This window comes from Sus scrofa, chromosome 18 (assembly GCF_054392235.1).
Source record: "Sus scrofa isolate SSC_HxYL_T2T_F1_AM1 chromosome 18, Sscrofa_HxYL_maternal_Yorkshire_Landrace_v2.0, whole genome shotgun sequence".
NCBI classification, from domain to species: Eukaryota; Metazoa; Chordata; class Mammalia; order Artiodactyla; family Suidae; genus Sus; species Sus scrofa.
The window spans coordinates 20557157-20578412 of NC_139400.1; the positions used below are offsets into that span (position 1 = coordinate 20557157).

General features: G+C 48.5%; 1 protein-coding gene across 1 annotated transcript in view; it reads left to right on the forward strand.

Annotated features, from left to right (window-relative positions):
* Positions 1–21256, forward strand: part of CREB3L2 (cAMP responsive element binding protein 3 like 2) — a 133092-nt gene that overhangs the window by 104282 nt on the left and 7554 nt on the right. The window contains exons 6-11 of the mRNA XM_003134635.5: positions 1929–2075; positions 3214–3272; positions 5219–5287; positions 18642–18741; positions 19023–19149; positions 20498–20714. Coding sequence (XP_003134683.1) covers positions 1929–2075; positions 3214–3272; positions 5219–5287; positions 18642–18741; positions 19023–19149; positions 20498–20714 — 719 coding nt within the window. The remainder of the gene's footprint in view (positions 1–1928; positions 2076–3213; positions 3273–5218; positions 5288–18641; positions 18742–19022; positions 19150–20497; positions 20715–21256) is intronic.

Below are 21256 nucleotides of genomic sequence, written 5' to 3' on the forward strand. Positions count from 1 at the left end.
AGAACTCCCAGAAATAACATCTTTTCAATAAGCAATCTTTGATGAACTTAAAAATCTCTCTGAGATTAAACGCTTTAGTGTCTAAACCTCAGAAATATAGTTTAACCTTTTTTGTCTGCGGTACAACTCTTTCTTCTTTTTCCTATTTACGGCCGCACCCATGGCATATGGAGGTTCCCAGGCTAGCGGCTGAATTGGAGCCGTAGCTGCTGGCCTCCGCCAGAGCCGCAGCTACACCAGATCCGAGCTGAGCTGCGTCTGCAGCCTATGCCGGAGCTTGCGGCAATGCCCAATCTTTAACCCACTGATCAAGGCCAGGGATCAAACCCGCATCCTCACAGAGACAATGTCGGGGTTCTTAACCCACTGAGTCACAAGGGGAACTCCCTTGGTACAACTCTTAACCCAGTGACTCAGGGTAGAAATCATGAGTCATCATCCCTCACATATATAATTTTTCCAAATAAAAAACAGGGATAGATAATTAACTCCTTATTATTCTGAATAATCGATTGACTTCTATGAAGATTTAAAACTTATGGCCAACCTTACTGAATATACACTATCATGTGGAGCAAATATGAACGAAATGAGATATTTAAAAATCCTTAGAACCATGTATCGATGAACATAATCTTGAAAATTTGAGGTCAGTCTGTCTCAGAAACTCTGGAGAGTCTAGATCTGTGGCCGAGATTTTGTGTTGCTCTTACTGAGGACCAGGCCATTAACTCTTTCCACTCCATTTGCCTTCTGGCCTCTAATCCCGCACGCCTTTGATCACTGAAATCCTGTCCATCCCAGAGACCTGTGGATCCTACCGTAATCCATCCAGTCCCCGTGGCCATGGAGAAATCCTCCCTATAACACACCCTGGCTCCACACCGTGTTGTGTTTCCCTGTTACGTGTTGGCCTCACGCTCTAATACCTCTGCTGGGTATCATACCAACACCCTCTGCGTGTGCCCAGCCTGCCGCTCCTTCAAGAACTCCCCCCCATTAGGCAGAACGACCTCTTACTGGTGGCCACGCTGCCCTGTGTTGGAATGCCCTCCTCTCTCTGTGTCCATCACCCCTTTCATCTGGAGGCCCAGGTCAAGTCTTAGCTGCTACCCTGAGCCTTCCCTTATCACACAGACTCATCTCCGTGTTCTCCTTCTCCAGAGTTTTAATGCACCTTGAGTGACTGTGACAGTCTAGCCTTGGACGGCTCTCATTTCTTCGTGTGCATCCACTCCGTCTGGTCTTGATCATTAGCTACTTCAGAGACGGGGTTTGCTTTGATCCCTCCGGGCGTTTAACAGGGAGGTGATAGGCATGGGTACTGCACTGGATTACCCATAAACGTGTTCTAATGTGGGTGAAATGAGAGGAGCCACCATTCTCATCTCCCCTGACGGTGGACAGTCTGGGGCTATGCTGACCGGGCGCTTCTGTGGGACGTGCCTACAGGTGTGTCCCTGGGAGCCCTGGCTCCTTGGCTGTAAGTGGAGGCCAAGAAGCGACTGCTGGTGTGTAAAGAGTGTCTTGCAAAGCGCATTTTCAGGAGAACCACAAAACTCTCCTTCAGAGATAGAGCTCCAGGGGACCCTTCCTCGTTCCAGGGAAATCTCTGGGGATGCGGGACATGAATTCTGTCCTTTAATGTTGATGTTTTAGCCAGCAGGGTTCTTTCTGGGAACTCACGGGTAGAGGTTTCTTGACCTGTGCCTTCGGGTGTAATCCTTGGGTTCTGACACGCGCATGAGTGTCTTCTCCATTTTGGCTTCCACTTCAAAGTGCCCATTTCTCCCCCAAGCAGATAAGCAGCCTTTTCCCTTAGCCGCTGGCTAGGTAGCATAACAGGCCCTCCTCGGCCCTCGGGAGGTGTTTCTCTGGTGCGCCCGGCTGTGCCTCTTTGACCCGTTTCCCCTCCTTGGCCTGCGCAGAAGCTGCAGGGGTCGGGTCCCCTGGTCCTGACGGAGGAGGAGAAGAGGACCCTGATCGCCGAGGGCTATCCCATCCCCACCAAGCTGCCCCTGACGAAGTCCGAGGAGAAGGCCCTCAAGAAAATCCGGAGGAAAATCAAGAATAAGGTGAGTCCTTCAAATCCAGCCACTTCTGTGAGCAGAGGCTGTGGGCAGAACTGAGCCCGCCTGCCCCCACCCCTTCCTGGTGGCCCACACTGGCCCATCCCACAGTGGGGACCAAGCTTTGCCCTGTCGTCCCCCAGCCCCCATCCATCCTCCAGTCAGGGGCCCCCAGATGGGGTGCGCACACTCCATGGTGCTGAAGCTTTACCCTTTCAGGGGCAGAAAGAAAATGTGAGCCTTCCCATTGACATTTCTTATAACCCCAGCCTTTAAAATTTCTGTTTTATGATATACACAGTACTCTAGTAGGCATGTCTATAACTTATCAATCAATAAATATAAATGTATTATGGATGTTTGCTCAATTTATTTTCCTGATAGGGATTTTTGATTAAAAAAAAAAATTCTAGGGAGTTCCCGTCATGGCTCCGTGGTCACGAACCCAACTAGGATCCATAAGGATGCGGGTTCAATCCCTGTCCTCTTTCAGTGGGTCGGGGAGCCAGCGCTGCCACGAGCTGTGGTGTAGGTCACAGACATGGCTTGGATCTTACATAGCTGTGGCTGTGGCAGAGGCCAGCAGCTACAGCTCCAGTTCGACTCCTAGCCTGGGAACTTCCATATGCTGCAGGCGCAGCCCCAAAAAGGAAAAAAAAAAAATTCTGCAGCCCCCTGTTTTATACCTGGGTCCAGCAGTCTCCTCCACCTAGGGCCCCTGCAGTGTGAGGGATGGAGAGGCCCGGGGGCATGGCTAGGGCGTGGGCAGAGCAGGAGGGAAAAGGCAAAGAGCTTTTTATAATTCTCCGCCCCTGTGCAGAACCACCAGGGAAGTTTTATATGACTAACCCCAGCTGGGAGTTGTCATTGAGCCAACGAGATCCACGGAGTTGAAATCATGTATCTGGGATCATACAGATGGTTCGTGACCCCTGTGTTCTGGTCTGACTCTTGGACCGCGGTCCTCCCTGGGGCCTCATTTGTTGGAAAGTAGATGAGAATATCGGCAGGTTGAAACCAAGGAGGACAGAAGAGGTGATTAGAGGGAAGAGGCGATGTCTGTGATCCTGGCCTCCTGTCGTTCCTTTCCTGGTTTATTGATGCAGCTGGACCATAATCCCTTTTTCTCCTCCATACATTGCAGATTTCTGCCCAGGAAAGTAGGAGAAAGAAGAAAGAATACATGGACAGCTTGGAGAAAAAGTAAGCCTCCTTCCAAACTGGTTGTGTGTATTGGGCAGTTCACGTAGAGAAATGTGAGTACAGGGCTCCTACCTTCCCCGAGAAGGGGGTTCAAGTCCTCCGGCTGCCTTTGGCCAAGGGGCCGCTGCCTTTATCGGCTATGCTTTGCCTGCCACCTAGTGGTTTTAGAGGGAAAAGCTCTTAAGTCTGGCAGGAAAGACAAAGTACCCTCTATCTTAGCAGAGGTAAGTACTTCCTACTGCGAGGTTTCTAACAAGGGTCCTTAAGTCCTTGAAGGCTTCCTTTCAGATCAGCACACAGAGGAACCTTCACGCACATTCCTGGACTCCTCCGAGGAGAGGCACCGCTGCGGCGGCGGAGAGGAGCGGTGCTAATTAATCAATTCCCGTTGCCACGCTCCCCCGCACCCTGGGGAAAGCCGCAGGGCTTGGAGCAAGGCAGGTTGGCGTTCTTAACCTTCTGTCTGCTCTGATTCCTGCTACAGGCGAGTGACTTTTCTCAAAAACGCTTGAGGGCAACTTTCGTTGTCCTGAATGTTTAGGAGGGCTTTTAGAAAAACATACATTCATACAGTTTTGTGTTAGACCTCGAAAATAGCTCCCATCTGACAAACTAGTACGTTTAAGATGGGAATGAGGTCCCAGACCTAGAAATGAAGCTTCATTTGTGTTCCACGAGAGGCGGAGTGGTCGGGTGATGGGTGGATCCTGGCTGGCTTTTTTGGGGGTGGGTGGGGCGCATCGAGGCATATGGAAATTCTCAGGCTAGGGGTGGAATCTGAGCTGTATCTGTGACCTACACCGCAGATCATGGCAACAGTGGATTCCTAACCCATTGAAGTGGACCAGGGATCGAACTCACATCCTCATGAGTACTAGTTCGGTTCATTTCCCAACTGAGCCACAAGGGGATCTCCCACCTGGCTGGTGCTTGAAGTTTGTACCAGAAGTTAGTGTTTCTGTCTCCTGATTGAGGGGTTGGTGACATAGCATTAAGCAGTCCCATTCTTTTTTGGGGGAGGGGGGCGTGCCCACCGCATATGGAAGTTCCTGGGCTACAGATCCAACCCATGTCGTAGCAGAGACGGGAGCTGCTACAGTGACACCGGATCCTTAACCCGCTGCACCACAAGGGAACTCCTAAGCAGTCCCATTCTCTTCATTATTTTCTGTAGGCATCCGAGGTCCAGATGTTTTGATGAAAATCTCTTTACGGCCTCTCTGGGGACGTGGCTGCTCTGGCACCTGCATTCCTTGTCTTGAGGTCCTGGGTTCTCATCCTTTGCTCTCCGCCTGCCCCAAGCCCCCTGGCTTCCTGTCAGTCCTTTTGGCCAAGGGTATAGCCAGCAGCATCAGACCCCTGCAGCAGAGAGGGACAAGGGTGTCGGGCATTCAGAGCTGGGGGGCAGAGTTGAGAGAAATCAAGGGTGAAACACCTTAAAATAAGTTTTGTACCATCCCTGTCCTCTCCGTTGTCCATTACCGAGCCACTTGGTACTCATCGCTCTCCGTCCTTTTTTCTTTTGTCTCCTCCCTCTTCTTCACCACTCAGGTCAGCCAAGCTCATCCTCACCTCCCTGGAGGAGCTGCTTCCTTGTCTTTTTTTCTTTGAACCCCACCTATCTCCACTCTCGCTCCTGGCTTCGTTTTTCTCTACTGAGAAAACTAAGTTTCGGAGTTTCCACTGTGGTGCAATGGGATTGGTGGCAGCTCTGCAGCTCTAGGATGCTGGTTCAATCCCTGGCCCAGTGGGTTAAAGGATCCAGTGTTGCTGCAGCTGTGACATAGGTTGCACCTGTGGCTCAGATCTGATCCCTGCCCAGGGAACTCCATATGTCATGGGGCAGCCAAAAAAGCAAAAGCAAATAATAATAATAATAATAATAATAATAATAATAATAATAATAATAATAATAACTAAGTTTCTTTTTTCTCTCTCTTCTGTAGGGTGGAGTCCTGTTCAACCGAGAACTTGGAGCTGAGGAAGAAGGTGGAGGTTCTGGAGAACACCAACAGGTGAGGGCCCTTGGTGTGAGGCGCAAACTCAATTGCCGAATGGGCGTTGATCCAGGGGCAGACTCAGGACCAGAGCTGGGAGGAAAGGGGAGGAAATGCCATTGAGAGAAAAGCTGTGCCAGGATGCGGGGATGGCCGTCCTCCGCCCGCCTGTTCCTGCCCCGAGCTCGAGCACGACATCCACGCACATGCATGTCCTTCACGTTTCCTAAAATACGTAGGGGTGATGAAGGGGCTGATTCTGACAAGGGCTGTGATGAGGGGGCTGAGGAAGAGGCTTGGCGGAGAATAAGGTCAATGAGTCTGATTCCTCTGATTCCTCTGAAAATGACCTCACCTTGAGGTGGACAAGGAGGAACTGGCCACTTTGTTGTCACCCAATCTGAGTAATAAATGCTATTTGAGTGGAAACAAAAAGGAGAGGAAACCAAGTTTGTCTTTTTAATGACTGTTTTTAAAAGTTAATTAATTAATTGCCTTTTCAGCCCATTTGGAAAAATAACTACAGGACAGAGTGGCTAGTGAGTTCCTCCAGCGCCTCCTGTGCCAGGCGCTGTGTTCAGCACTCAACAGATAATAACTCATTTAACCTCCCAGTGGGCGAGGGAGCTGGTGCCCTTATCCCCATTGTATAGAGGAGGTCACCGAGGAGACTCAGAAAGCTTAGGTGATTTGCCCAGGGTCACACAGTAAATGCTACAGCTGCATTCGAATGCAGGCAATCTGGCCCTGGAGTCTCCAGGTAGGAGAAGCATACCAAGCTCTATCCCAGGTCATATGTAAGAGAAAGGGGTTAAGGTAGAGGGTTGAGAAATGGCTTTGGGAGGGTTATCCAGATTGTGTGTGTGTGTGTGTGTGTGTGTGTGTGTGTGTGTGTGGACACGGAACCTACCTTTGCTTTGAAAATGAAAGTGTTCATTAGTCAAGGGATCCTGTTGCCCTTAATTGTGATTGATCTGACAATCTAAGCAGAGAAAAATTGACTTTTAGGTGAGCAAAATATTAATTCATCATTTTAAGGCTTAGCATTAATGCCTGATAACAATGTTGCAAATGTTAAGGGATCAGGGTAAATCTATGCGCATGTCGTTTTGATAATAACATGAAATTTGGCTCCCATTTCCTAAATCTTCATGTTTTGCTGCCCAAACAATAGGCTCATCTAGTCATAAGTTAAATACCCTCAGTGGGAAAAGTGGACATTCAGGGAAAGTGTGCTCATAAAGAGCAGGTCAAGGGCAGTCACCTCTAGTGTCGGTAGACAAGCAACAGAAGGAGGTACATGTCACCCCTCGGGGCAGAGGAGCTGGTCTCCAGCACCACTTCAGGGTTCTGGTTTCATGGTTGCCTTTGGCCATTAGTTTTCTGAGGCTTCATCCCTTCTTATCGCCACCTTTACTCCGGCCAGAGTCCTTCTCTAGGTCCTCAACCCCCACCAGAGTCTGTATCCATCTTTTTAGCATCCTGAGCAGATACTGTTCCGACTTCATCCTAGCACTTGCTATTGCAGAAGCCCTGTGTTCATGAGTGGGACAAATCCAGGCCTCGAACTGGTGAAGAGGGGAAGAGGAATCCATCCAAGATAACTTCAGAGTTTGGTCCAGGTTGGGGTCTGTCTCGGGGTTCCGAGTGTCAGGTCTCCTCGCGGCCACACGGGGGCAGCAGAGGCACAAAGAGCAGTGGGTGCTTGTGCTGAGAAGGGCGCCCTGCCGCCTTCCTGGGAAACGGTCTCTCCTCCCCGCTCCCGGCATCGCACACATGTAATGTATAGCCATTGTAGGAAAAAATTAGAAAACACAGTTTAAAAAGAAAAAAAAATCATAATCTTTTCACCCAGGGAGATGTTTATATTTTGGAATATTTTATATGTTTACATTTACATTGTCGTCGTTTTCTGTTAAGTACCTTTTCCATTTAACAAAAAACACTGGACATGTATTTTCATGTCAGTAAATGTATTTCTACAGAATCCTAATTTCAGTTTTATTATTATTATTATTATTATTGCTTTTTAGGAACACACCCACAGCATATGGAAGTTGCCAGGCTAGGGGTCAAATCAGAGCTACAGCTGCCACAGCAAAAGCCACAGCCACAGCAACACAGGATCCGAACCGCTACTGTGACCTAAACCACAGCTCACAGCAACGCTGGATCCTTAACCCACTGAGCAAGGTCAGGAATCAAACCCAAATCCTCATGGACACTAGGTCAGATTCATTTCTGCTGAGCCATGAGGGGAACTCCCCTAATTTCAGTTTTTGATAAAAAAGCTGTCATCTGAGAAATGATGCCGTAAAGCCCCTCTGTTTTCATGTGACAGCAATGTAAGTTGTGACTATTGTTTTTCTCTTTTGAAATAATGGCCCCAACTATTTTAATAGGATATAGTTAGGATACAGTATGAGTTGTGGGAGCATGTGCACATTTGAGGTTGAGCATCTCTTCTATTTTTCCTTGAGAGCCAGTGGTGACTTTCCTTCTGACTTCTTCACTGACCATGGAGGCTTCTCCCAGCCATCTAATCTGCCCGACCCTCCGCTGGACCCTCCCCTGAAATAAACAATCTTTTTTTTTTTTTTTTTAGGGCCACACCCACAGCATATGGAGGTTCCCAGGTGAGGGGTTGAATCAGAGCTGCAGCTGCGGGCCTATGCACAGCCACAGCAACGTGGGATCCGAGCTGCATCTGCAACCTATACCACAGCTCACGGCAATACCAGATTGTTAACTCCCTGAGAGGGGGCAGGGATCGAACCTGCGTCCTCATGGTTACTAGTAGGGTTGTTTCCACTGCACCACAGCGGTGCACCACCAAAAAACAATCTATCTCCTGCTGCTGGTTCTCTGCTCTGTCCCATTACTGTGAGGAGCCTCCACGGTGGTTCCCCCAGAGGCTCCGGGTGCCATCTCCCCCTCTTCCTCACCACCTCTCCTGGTAGACAGCCCTTTACGGTGGAAATGGTTAATACTGATTAACCTGTAATCTCGCCTCAGGTAATCTGACCTGGAGTCCCTCTGGTCATAATCTCTAAGTCCAGCAGCGGTTAATGGGTTCTGGCTTTGAGACGTCAAGGAATAAAAGCAGAGCTGCTGGGAAGTTCTCGTGGTTGCTCAAAGGTCATGAGCCCGACTGGTATCCCTGGGGATATGGTTTTGATCCCTGGTTGTGCTCAGTGAGTTAAAAGATGTGGTGTTGCTGTGAGCTGTGGTGTAAGTTCCAGATGCCGCTCAGATCGAGCAGTGGCTGTGGCTGTGGCATAGGCCGGAAGCTGCAGCTCCCATTCAGTCCCTAGCCTGGGAACTTCCATATGCCTTGGCATGGCCCTAAAAAACAAAAAAGTTAAAGCAGAGCCGCTCTTGACCGCATGGGGAAGGGCCTGCCTTCGCTCCGGCTTCTCTGCCCCGCTTCTCCTCTTCCCCACCAAGGGCCTCCCTGTGCCCGGAGGACGCCGCCCTAGCCCGAGTGACAGTAATATGAACTGTGGCCACCCCCCACCCCAAACCAGTCACGAGGAGCTGGTGTTTGGGGCCTGTGGGAAGGGGAGAATTTCAGACCCTTTATTCATCACATCGGGTGAGTGACCCAGTGTTTGAACTGAGTACAGGGCTTGGCCCAAAGAACACACACCTGTGTTTGTGTACTGTTCACGCTTCTGGTATTATCATCCTTTGGAGGAAGCTGGGCACAGGTAGAAATGCCCCTTAGAGGTGGGCAGGATTCTGGGTCACCAGAAGTGGGGTGAGAGATCAGGGGTGCCCTTGTTTCATTGGCATGACATGGCAGGAAAGGCAAGTGGATACTTCCTTGTTGACTCAGATCACAATACAACAAAGAAAAATCCCACCTCTTTACACTTGACCACCCTGCGCTCCAGCCCGCCAGGGACCTCCCATCTACCCAGATGAGAATCGGGGCTCCGATTCCGAGTCCATCTTAGTCTTTTGCTTAGCACTGGTCTCGGCAGTGGCCACCTAGCATACTGTTGGTTTCTAGGCAAAGAGGCCCTTTTGATCCGAGCTGGAATAAGATGGGAGCAGCCTTAACCCAGGAGCCCAGAGTCCCACCCGTTGAAACAGTGGGAAGGCACCTTTGCACTTCTTTGCTAAGGTGATCCACTAATGGTGAGGCACCAAGAAACGTGTGAGCTGAGAGCCGGCTGGTCTCCCAGGGGGCCCTCCTTCTTGTGCTCAATCAGGAAAAACATTTGCACTTACAGAGGCCAGGTGAGGCCGCGTGTGGCTGCCCGAGCTTCTTCCTGGCCTTCCCAGCTTATCATTCATCTCTCAAAGGTGCATTCATCTCTCTGGCCTTACTCTTGTCCCATTCTTGAGAAAGCCTGTCTTTCTGCCACCTTACAGCCTTTTCTTCTGCACAAGTGATGCACGTGTACTGCCCAGCCCATCCATTTTAGGTATTTGTGGCACAGTTTGCTCCATTCATTTTTTATAATTTAATTTTTATTTTATATTGGAGTATAGTTGGCTTACAATGTTGTGTTAGTTTCAGGTGTACGACAAAGTGATTCAGTTATTCATGTACATATATCTATTATTTGCCAGATTCTTTTCTATATAGGTTATTACAGAATGTTGAGTAGAGTTCAAATATACAGTTCAGAATATAGAGAAGTAGTACTAATACTACAGTATAGTATATATTACTCTATAGTGGTATGTAGTAGTACTATAGAGTAGTGTATACTATGCTATATATAGTAGTTTGTACATGTTAATCTCAAACTCCTAATTTACTCCCCCCCAACATTTCCCCTTTGGTAACCATAAGTTTGTTTTTAAAGTCTGTGAGTCTGTTTCTGTTTTGTAAATAAGTTTATATATATCCTTTTTTTTAGATTCCACATATAAGTGAGATCATATGGTCTTTGTCTGACTTGTGTCACTTAGTATGACAGTCTCTAGGTCCATCCATGTTGGTGCAAATGGCATGATTTCATTCTTTTTTATGGCTGAGTAATATTCCATTGTATATATGTACCCTGTCATCTTTATCCAGTCCTCTGTTGATGGACATTTAGGTTGCTTCCATGTCTTTCTATTCATTTGTAATTTTGCCCTGGTGCTGTAGGTTGTAGGGCTCTGAGCCCCAGCCTCTTCCCTCTGGCCCTGATTTGTCAACTATAGGAGGTTAGACTTAACTTAAGGTGATTCAGAGAGCATCTCACTGAACTGTTCATCACATTGTTTTACGAAGGTGAAACTGAGGGCTGGTGAGGTTAAGTCATCTAAACACAGAGATGAAGGCCAGGGACTAGAACCCAACCACTTACTTTTTCAGCTGGTCCCAACCTCTCCCTCTCTTCAGGGACTGGCTGCCTTTCTTCAGCCTGGGGCCAGCTGTGCATCTGGACAAGAGGGTCCAGCTTGGGACCTCTGTTTTAGAGGGCCCACAGGTACCCCCAATACCGGCTCTCTTGAGCTCCCTCCAAGGCCAGGTTTGAGCTCTGGACGGACAGATCACCTTGGTCCTGCTGAGTCCTTAGCTCCCAGCAAGCGGCATGACTAGAGGAAAGCCAGAGCAGGGCCAAGGCCACCCGTCTGGCGGAAGCTCGAACCTGGCCTTGGAGGGAGCCCGAAGGAGCGGATGTTGGGGGTACGCCTGGGCAGTGCTTGCCTGGCTCGGGTTAGGCTGGTGAGGAGCAGCCTTAAGACGTATGGTAAGGGATGCGGGCTTCACCGCAACTCTTTCCTGAGACCTCGTGCTGTAATGGATGTGCTTGTCCTGACTCGCGTTTCCATGGTTCTCAGAACCGATGATTTTCCCTGAGTTTTCCTTTTTGCTCTTCCTCTTAGCTCTAGTCTTCCTCTCTGTCTACCTCCCACTTTTCTTGTTTTTTCAAAATATTCTTAGGATTCCTGATGGAGGTCTTTCTAGTGAAGCACCCCAGATTTTGACTGCGTTCTGCTTCTTCTACTTTATTTAGACACATAACTGCTCCATTTGGACCCGTCTTATATATTGGGCCCCTCCGCACTAATGTGGCTTCCACGTGTGAAGTCTTTTCTTCTCGTCAACTGACCAGAACCAGCTGACCCCACTCCCCTGCTGTGCACAGAGAGGCTGTCAGAGGGCTGATGAGTGATCCGAGGTCATGAATGACCTTCTCTAGAGCCTTATCTTGGTTTATATCACTTTTGTCTTTTCCATTATCTCAAACTTCTGGGTGTGTAAAGAGAATAATCTTTCAGGTGAAAACCTCACAAACTTCAAGAATTATGGGCTTCTAGATTAAGTTTCTCAGAGAGTTTAGAAAGGCATGTTTGTATGATTTCCTGGTTAAGCTGGACATTCCTCAGCCCCAGAAAACGTTCTAGACCTCTGTGTGTGTTCCTGGGCGGGTAGGTGATAGACTATTTCAAAAGTGCCCTCTGGTCCCTGCAAAATAAACTGCCTTGTAATGTGGCAATTACCCAGTAAGAAAAAGGAGACAATTTTTTTTTTTCTTTTCATGGCTGCACCTGTGGCATGCGGAAGTTCCTGGGCCAGGAGTCGAATCAGAGCTGCCGCTGCCAGCCTACACCACAGCCTCAGCAACGTCAGATCTGAGCTGCATATAGGAACTTTGCTGCAGCTTTTGGCAATGCTGGATCCTTAACCCACAGAGCATGGCCAGGGATAGAACCCACATCCTCACAGAGACAACACTGAGTCCTTAACCCACTGAGCCCTAATGGGAACTCTGATAATTTGTATTTTTAAAAATTTAGTTCAGAGCTCCATGAAAAACCCTCAAAACTTAAGATTATAAATAAATGAGTATTTATTCAAAGTTGAGGGTTTGGGAGTTACCATCATGGTGTTGCCGTGAGCTGTAGTGTAGGACGCAGATGTGGCTATAGTGTGGGCCAGCGGCTAGAGCTCTGATTCGACCCCTAGCCTGGAAACTTTCACATGCCTCAGTGCAGCCCTAAAAAGCAAAAAAAATAAAAATAAAAAAATTAAAAAGTTGAGGGTTTTAGTAGAATGTGATTATGTATTTATTGGCTGCACTCGTGGCATGTGGAAGTTCCCAGGCCAGGGATTGAACTGGTGCCACAGCAGCAACCCAAGCTGCTACAGTGACAATGCTGGATCCTTAACTGACTGTGCCGTAGAGAACTCCTGTGATTATCTTTTATATAAGATTTTACACTTTATGGAGATCCTGTTGTGGCTCAGTGGTTAATGAATCCGACTAGGAACCATGAGGTTGTGGGTTCGATCCCTGGCCTTGCTCAGTGGGTTAAGGATCCAGCGTTGCGGTGAGCTGTGGTGTAGGTTGCAGACACGGCTCGGATCCTGCATTGCTGAGGCTGTGGCTTAGGCCGGTGGCTACATCTCCGATTAGACCCCTTGCCCGGGAACCTCCATATGCCAAGGGAGCAGCCCTAGAAAAAGGCAAAAAGACCAAAAAAAAAAAAAAATTTTACACTTATAGCATTTAAATGTCTTCAGGGTAGTTGGCAAGACTCCTTGTTATGCAGCGTTTTGCGTTATGATTGATTTATATCCCACCTGTCCCCACCCTCCAGTTGAGGACTCTTTGGAACCTGTATCAGAGAGGTACACCCTCCCTCCTGATCCTCAGATCTTAGATACCAATTCTAGAAGACTGGGGTGGGGGCAGGATTCAGGTGGGACGTTGCTTTGGAAGGACGTGGAGGCCCAGCTCTTCCATCGTGAAGCCCCCTGATACTCATCATGCATATCATTGCATGGGCAGCAGATGAGTAGCACTCAGACTTTTAATTATAATCATTTTACATGTGGTGTAGTGACCAGACCACCACATGTACATACACACCATACACATAGCTAATACAAAGCCTTCACAAATGAATCTGTATTTACTGTGTGTGATGCCCTCAGATGTTGTGCGTTCTCTTGGATTTTCTTTCATTAAAAAAATTACACCAGTCACAACTCAGGGGTTTTCACGACCCATCAATGGTTCACGATTTGGAATCTGGAAATTACCACTCTAGATCATTCCATAAGGATGTGAAAAATTTCCTTCATCCCCGCAGAAGGCTGTTTCACCCGGAGAGTGGTCACTTACACACACAAATGTGCACACACGCATCTTAGCCCAGCTGGTTCCATTTCTGAGTAAGAGGTGTTACAGGATTTGATGGAACGTGTTTGTAGAGACGCTAAGACCTGGTGGTTTGAAGCTCCTGGCACAGCAAGTAATTGGGAACCACCCATAAACTGGGTGCTAGTTTCTGACTCCAGGGGGAAATCAGGTACCAGAATGTTTGGAAGTAGAAGGTGCAATAACCGTATGACTATCTCTCTCTTGCTCCCTCCCTCTTCTCACTGTCTAAAGGAAACAGAAGAAAACATAATTAAACCAAATGCAAGAAAACACACAGGGCTGTTGATGCATTTCCCAGTTCTTATAAGATTGTGTCTCACCCCCTCGGCTACTTTTGAATGTTTTGCCCGATTTCCTTTGATACGCCTCTCAAGATACAGGGTGACGCTTTATTTTGGGCAAGGCTGGCAGCTGCCTTCGACTGCTCTTTTACAAGGAGATGTATGAGGACAGCCATACAGTTTATTTTTACATCTCACCACAGGGCAAAAATCCACATTTTCAATCGAGCGTTGGACACTCCGATTTAACGAAATGTGAAAAATCTCTTGGCCCAAATAAACATCTCTCTAAATTAAGACTTTGCTCCTGAAAGTCCAAGGATTCATTAAGCCGTAATTAGCCACGATCACTGATGACTTAAAATACAGTAAGAAAGGAGAAGTTTATCCTGAGCTTTGAATACACTGTTGGAGAGAGCGTCTGTCCTATGATTGACTTTTTTTATAGCTTTCATTTTAAAATAATTCTTCCACTTCATCTGATGGCTGCCTTTTCTCCAGCCAGCCCTTTATACGAGCAGGGTAGCAGCTGTCATCCAAGCTCCCAACACCGCAGGCCATGGCATCTGTCCCAGTGACTTCGGGGGAAGCACCACATCGGCTTAGACCAACATATCAGTTCTGAGGTCCCAGGCTTTCCTATAAAAAGGCCAGCTTCATCCATTATCTGTGGAAAGGAATAGCAAGCACTCTGCAGAGGTGTATTTGCTTCACCAAACCTATAGTACCCCAGAAGGGGATTCTCTCATTATTCTCTTAGCTGGTGAGGTCAAGGGAATTAACTTGGACTGGCTCCTTAAACTCAGGACTTCGTTAAAGGCACGCAGCCATGCTCCTGAGATCTAAGTTCAGGTTTCTCTGCCTTGGGAGACTCTCCCTCTGTTCTGGTGAATATGTACCAACCTAGTAATCCTCAAGCTGTAGCATCACTCTTTTAGTGTCTCATGGAGGGACAGGTCTTAATAGTTTCCATCTTCCTACAGAAAGCTAGGTTTGACTTCCCGACACTCCATGTAGGGTAAGGAACACTTAATTTTTTTTTTTATCCACCACTTGCATTTTATCTTGATATATCTAGAGATGTGCCCTCTTGCTTTTATTTATGTCCTTATCGCTGACACTTTGTTAGGATGCATCTCATTGTCATCGGATGCAATACGGCCCTTCTGTCTGTAGCTCGGTCCCTGTTCATAGTAACTTTTTCGTATCTAATAGTGAACAGTTTTCTTGGTTAGGCTGCTGTCAATACAGTGGCCATATCACTGGATTTAAGAAAAATATACCTAACTAAGAAGTTCTTTTTTTTTTTTTTTTTTTTGGCTGCACCCATGGCTTGTAGAAGTTCCCGGGCCAGGGATTGAACCCTCTTCACAGCAGCAGCCCAACCTGCTGTGGTAACAGCACCGGATCCTTAACCTGCCACATCACAGAGAACAACAGCTAAGAAGTCTTTTGTCATTAATTTTGTTAGGTTGTAGGTTAGGGTACCAGGAGGAGCTACATTGGAAAGTGCACGAGCTGTGGAATCAGGTTTGGGTTTACATCTTAGGTCTTCTGCTTACTAGTTACATGTCTTTGAGGCATTTACCTGGTATCTCAGTATATGAAGTTCTGGAACTCAGTGAGTGGACACACGATCTCTGTTCCTTTTCTTTCCTTATGACAGAAATGAGTGTTTCTGTTGCATGAATGTACATGAATTACCCACGCTGTATCACATCATGGAAATGGATTGAGATTTTTTAGGCTAGAGATGCTAACCTGCTTTCCTTGGGTGAGATCACTTAGTGTTGCTGGTTGATGGGGCTCTCTTGAGTATCAGCCTTTCCACCAGTTCATCTGTGCTGATCCGAGTAGAAGCAGCAGCCAACATCACATTCTATTGTCTTTTTGTCTTTTGTTGTTGTTGTTGTTGCTATTTCTTGGGCCGCTCCCGCGGCATATGGAGGTTCCCAGGCTAGGGGTTGAATCGGAGCTGTAGCCACCGGCCTACGCCAGAGGCACAGCAATGCAGGATCCGAGCCGCGTCTGCAACCTACACCACAGCTCACGGCAACGCCGGATCGTTAACCCACTGAGCAAGGGCAGGGACCGAACCCGCAACCTCATGGTTCCTAGTCGGATTCGTTAACCACTGCGCCACGACGGGAACTCCCCAACATCACATTCTAAATCACTGTTGCGGAGTTCCTGTTCTGGCTCAGCAGGAGCGAATCTGACTGGTATCCATGAGAATGCAGGTTCCATCCCTGGCCTCGCTCAGTGGGTTGAGGATCCAGCATTGCCGTGAGCTGTGGTGTAGGTCACAAATAGGGCTTGGATCCCATGTTGCATAGGCTGTGGCATTGGATGGCAGCTGTAGCTCCTATTCGACCCCTAGCCTGGGAACTTGCATACACCGTGGGTGTGGTTGTAAAAAGCTAAATAAATAAACTACTGTTGCTTTCCACCACACTTTCAGACCGAAAAATCTGTTGTAAAACTACACGTGGAGTTCCATCGTGGCTCAGCGGAAACAAATGTGACTAGGAACCATGAGGTTGCGGGTTCGATCCCTGGCCTCGCTCAGTGGGTTAAGGATCTGGTATTGCTGTGAGCTGTGGTGTAGGTCACAGACGAGGCTCAGGTCTGATGTTGCTGTGGCTCTGGTGTAGGTCGGCAGCTGTAGCTCTGATTAGACCCCTAGTCTGGGAACCTCCGTATGCCGCATGCGCGGCCCTAAAAAGACAAAAAAAGACAAAAAAAACTACACATTTGCACATCTTAAAGAGTTGGATTAAGACTGTTAGAAATCAGTGGCCATTAAACAACCATTTTCATTTGCAGTGGACTAAGAATATGATTAGCTTTGAGTTTGGAAAGCATGTGCCAATGAATGCCAAGTAAAACACCATGCAACTAGGAAATAGCAAGTCACCCCGCCAGACTTACATGGTTCTTCTTCCACATTGGTGGTGCCTTATGCCTGTCACTGGGGGGTCCCACCTTGAACCTAGGGCATCATGCCATTGGGGCTGAGGTGCATCTGGACTTTTAGAAGCCTGCTTTCAGGACGGACTGTGGAATCCCCTGGGGGGCTCTTCGTCCTCAGGACGGGGTCCCAGGCTTAGTGATCTCAATCAGAATTTAGAAGGCTGGAGTGATTCTGAGTATTGAGTGGAATTGGTTTTCTTGATGGTCCATGCGCTAAAGACTGGTTAAGGAGCAGGGAATGGGCAGGGTGGAGGGGCAGGAAGGTTGTGGGTAAATCAGGACTCTTGGCAAAGAGGGAAATTTTGCTTCACAAACCCCTTAAGACTTGGGAGCAAAAGTAAATGGCTTTGGGGAGTTCCTATTGTGGCTCAGCAATAACGAACCCGACTAGTATCCACGAGGACGTGGGTTCAATCTCTGGCCTCACTCAGTGGATTGAGGAGCCAGCATTGCCGTGAGCTGTTGTGTTCGTTATAGACACAGCTCAGATCCAGCCCTAAAAAGCAAAAAACAAACAAACCAACAAAAAACTCAACCCACTGCATAAGGTAAAAATACAGATGGGACCACATGGGGATGTCTGTGTTCAGAAAGCCTTTGCTGCCTGTGATGTGGGCTCTAGTTCTGCTCCCACTCTTATCCATTTAACTGCTGAAAGCAATGTCATTCTTAGGGCCAGCCTCTCCTTAGTTAGCTTAAACCTAGGAGAACTTGTTTCATTGGCCCTGGTCAAAGGCGAAGCCGCAAGCCTGGGAAAACCTGCTTGTCCTTCCAGCACTGGGAAGCTGTTCTGGAGATGGGCTGTGGCGAGAGGCAAGTGATCTGCCAAAGCCCAGAATTCTGCTGCAAGGGAGTGATGCGCTGATGTTTTCCAGTGAACTTGTCTGGCTTCCGTAATGTTCCGTCACCATGCAAATTTTCTGAAAATCTTTGAGACTCGAGAAAAAGCTTCCCCTTGTGCACCTTTCCTCTTTGCAGTGCTTTGGAGTTGGAGAGGAGGGGTGGGGCGGGGAGCGGCCTCCACTCTCTACGCTGCTCCCGTGGAACTCACCAGAGGCTCTCGTCCTGGAGCCTTGCCCATGCCATCCCTCTGTGGCTACAGTGTTCAGAATCTGCAAAGAATTTCACCATCTGCTCCTCTGTGACCTGATGTCACACTGAGCAGAACATACTACTCTCATCCCCAACCCCTTCCTGTTTAAGGGTGTGCACAGTTGTCCAATTTTAGGGGTAGAACAACTTGCTCCTGCTGTCTGTCTCTTCCAGGAGAAACATCAGAGCCTGTTGCAGGGGGTGCTTCTAAGATCCTGGCTCCCAGTGCGTGTCCAGCTGATCGCGCGTCTCTGCTCCTCATTTGTGGGCTTTCTTTCTGATGGTGGAGGTGCTGTGGTCCCCTTTAGGGACCACAGGCTTGAGGTGCCCTTGGCTGCCTGCCTCCCGGCCATGCTTGTTTTCCTCTCATTCTCACTCCCTCTCTTTGGATCGGCCATCCGAGTGCCCGCTGTCCTGGGGGGTGGGAGGCTGCTGCTCCTTCCTGTCACCTCCACCCCCTCTGGCCACCACTTCACTTGTTGTCTGCTCGGCTTCTTCCTCTCCGTGCTTGTCTCCTTTCTCGAATCTTCTTCAGCATTTCTATTCTCTTGGGTAAACGAGGTTTCTTTGTGTCGCCATCACCAGCCAGGGTTTGCTTTTTTGCTTTCCTCGATGGCTGACAACCAAGTCCTCGACGGGTTATCAGGGATGCTTTGGGGCATGGAGGTGACGGTTGCTGGCAACATCACAGAAGGCACATGGTGCTCCAGCGCTGAGCCCCACAAGCTCTGCGACGTTGGTGCTGAAAGACAGTGATGTCTGTGTCTTCCCCAGATGGACCCTTTTCCCTTGGTACTGGGTTCAGATTCAGCCACAAAGCAACTTCCCAGAGCCTGGGGCAGAGAACTCCCCCATGCACTGTCTTGTCTCTCAGATGCCCTTCATGGTTTTGATTTGCTGTGTTGGCAGAACTCTCCTGCAGCAGCTGCAGAAGCTCCAGACTTTGGTGATGGGCAAGGTCTCTCGCACCTGCAAGCTGGCCGGCACGCAGACTGGCACCTGCCTCATGGTGAGTTTCCCAAAGGGACAAGCCCATAACGCCCCAGCCCGCTCCCCCATCTCCAAGCTCTCTTCCCAACTTGCCGTATCCAGGGGCCAGGCTTGGAGGAACCACATGGCTCACTCCCGGGCTGTTTCTCTGCTGTGATGGTGCAGTGACTGACCTGGGTACAGTTGTCTGTCCTGATGGAGGGGGCTTCTCTTCCTGGACCTGCAGGTGTTGCAGGTCTAAAGGTTTGCTCTGCAGATCTTAGAGTTGACAGCTCTTCATGTTCTCTCCTCACCCTGCAGGTCGTTGTGTTATGCTTTGCCGTTGCATTTGGCAGCTTCTTTCAGGGCTATGGACCCTATCCTTCTGCCACCAAGATGGCCCTGCCCAGCCAGCATTCCATGCAGGAGCCCTACACAGCTTCCGTTGGTAAGACAGCACCCAGCAGCTTGGGAAGTGTCTTGTTTCATTTCTCAAAGCTCAGCTCTCTGAAAGAGATCATATGTGAATGTGTAATTTTTAAAACGTGATAAAGGTGTAGCTTCCCCACTGAAGGGAGGAAGAGAGACATGGGGGACCCAGTGCCCAGGCTGCAGGGTTTCCCCTTGTGCCCCTCGCCCATTGGGCTGAGGCACACTGGGAATTCTCTAGTGCTCAACAGAGCGCAGTTGGCAAAATGCTGCTCTAGATTTTATTCTCTGATAAATTCTGATGCCTTCTTTTTGAGTTCCGATGAGGGCAAGGGATGTGCATTTGGGGAAGGAAGGGGAAGAGAGGGGGTACATTAAGTTCGCCATGACATTTTAAAGGAATCCCACTCGGTGGAACTGTGTGTTACCATACTAAGTATTTGTAAAATGAAATTAACGAATCAGCCTGTCTTACAAAACATTATGCCCAAACTTTATAGAGAATTGGAGACGTAGGTGTTAGAAGTGATATTCTCACCTGGATCAATGATCACTTTTCCTTGTGTAGGAAGTAAAGGCGTGGTCCAGGGGTCATAAAGTAGATCCACAAATAAGGACAAGTGTGGAATGTGGGGTAGGCACAGTCTTGCAGTTCTGAAAGATCTGTGGTCTTTATGCAGTAGGTGTATCCCTGCCAGGTGTATGACGAGAAGGCTAGCATTTCAACCAGATAACGTCCGTGGTGTCCTGGGAAATTCTTTGTTCCCTAAGGGAATGTATCTCTAAATTTAAATAGAGGAGGATGAGAGCATAGTTTCCATGTTGTAGAAAATTGCTGCCGAGCCATCTCAGCTACACAACTATGCTGTAAAACCAAAGAGAATGTCTCCGTTGTTTGATTTATGGCTTTGGCTTTGTGTCTTCTCTCCAGTTTCTAAATGAAAATGCAGTTTTCGGCCCTTATATCTCCTCTCTATGCAAGACCTATTCATTGGGAATGCTTCTTGTTTTAGCTGAGTCTGGACATCTCCAAGCATTTGACTCCTGTTCTCCATGAATTGTTTCCCCTAGATGGTTGAGGAGGGGCACAGAGGGGAGTTTTATTTTCAGAGCCCTGGGGGTGGCCGTTTGTTTCCTGTTTATTTGCTTTTCAGTGTTCTTCCAAGACCTTATAATTGGTATCATTTTTCAGTGCACAGAACTCTGAAATCCTAAAGCCTTTCTAGAACGCCAACTCCATTTGGCACCCTCAGTCCTGGGCAACAAGAACCCACACCTTGTTCACCTGCCCCCGATCTTGGGCATCCAGCGAGGGCACAGGGTGTACGCTGGTCGCTCGTAACATCTGTTCTTTGCTTTGTTCTCAGTGAGATCCAGGAACCTGCTGATCTATGAGGAACACTCTCCCCTGGAGGAGCCGTCCAGTCCCGCCTCGGCTGGGGAGCTCGGGCGCTGGGATGGAGGCTCCTCCCTGCTCAGGGCATCGGGGCTGGAGTCCAGGCCAGATGTGGATCTCCCCCATTTCATTATCTCCAATGAGACCAGCTTGGAGAAGTCAGTGCTGTTGGAGCTGCAGCAGCACTTGTGAGTCAAATAGATAGAGATTCAGGTCCTCTAAAGCACGGGTGGTGGGTTATGAGTCAGCAACCTTCAGGGGGGGGTGTAGCCCTTCCCGCTGCCCTGGTCCAGCCCTCAGCTTTTTCAACACTGATTTCCAGCACCCAGACTCTGGAGAGTCTATTGCTTGCCCACAGATGCCCCTGGCAGAGACTGGGGAAGAGACCCAGTGTGAGCCGGCCCCATGTCTGCTGTGCCACGGGGGAGCTTGCGGGGCGGCTCCAAGAATTGGGGAAAGGACTTGACTCCCTTCCTCACTGACTTCTTCCTCCTCTCAGAGCCTCGCAAGTAAACACACAGTCCAGTGACAGCAACATACTTGCTACGCACACACATCCTCAAGACACATTCCCAAGCTTCCTCCCAGCTAGAGATACATGCATGTTATGCTTTATGTCCATATGTCATTACATATGATTTATATGTAAATAAAGTATATTAATTATAATTATATAGTTAGTTATTTGTTAATATTGAAGGACACTGTTGAAGAGGCACTGTGCATGCGT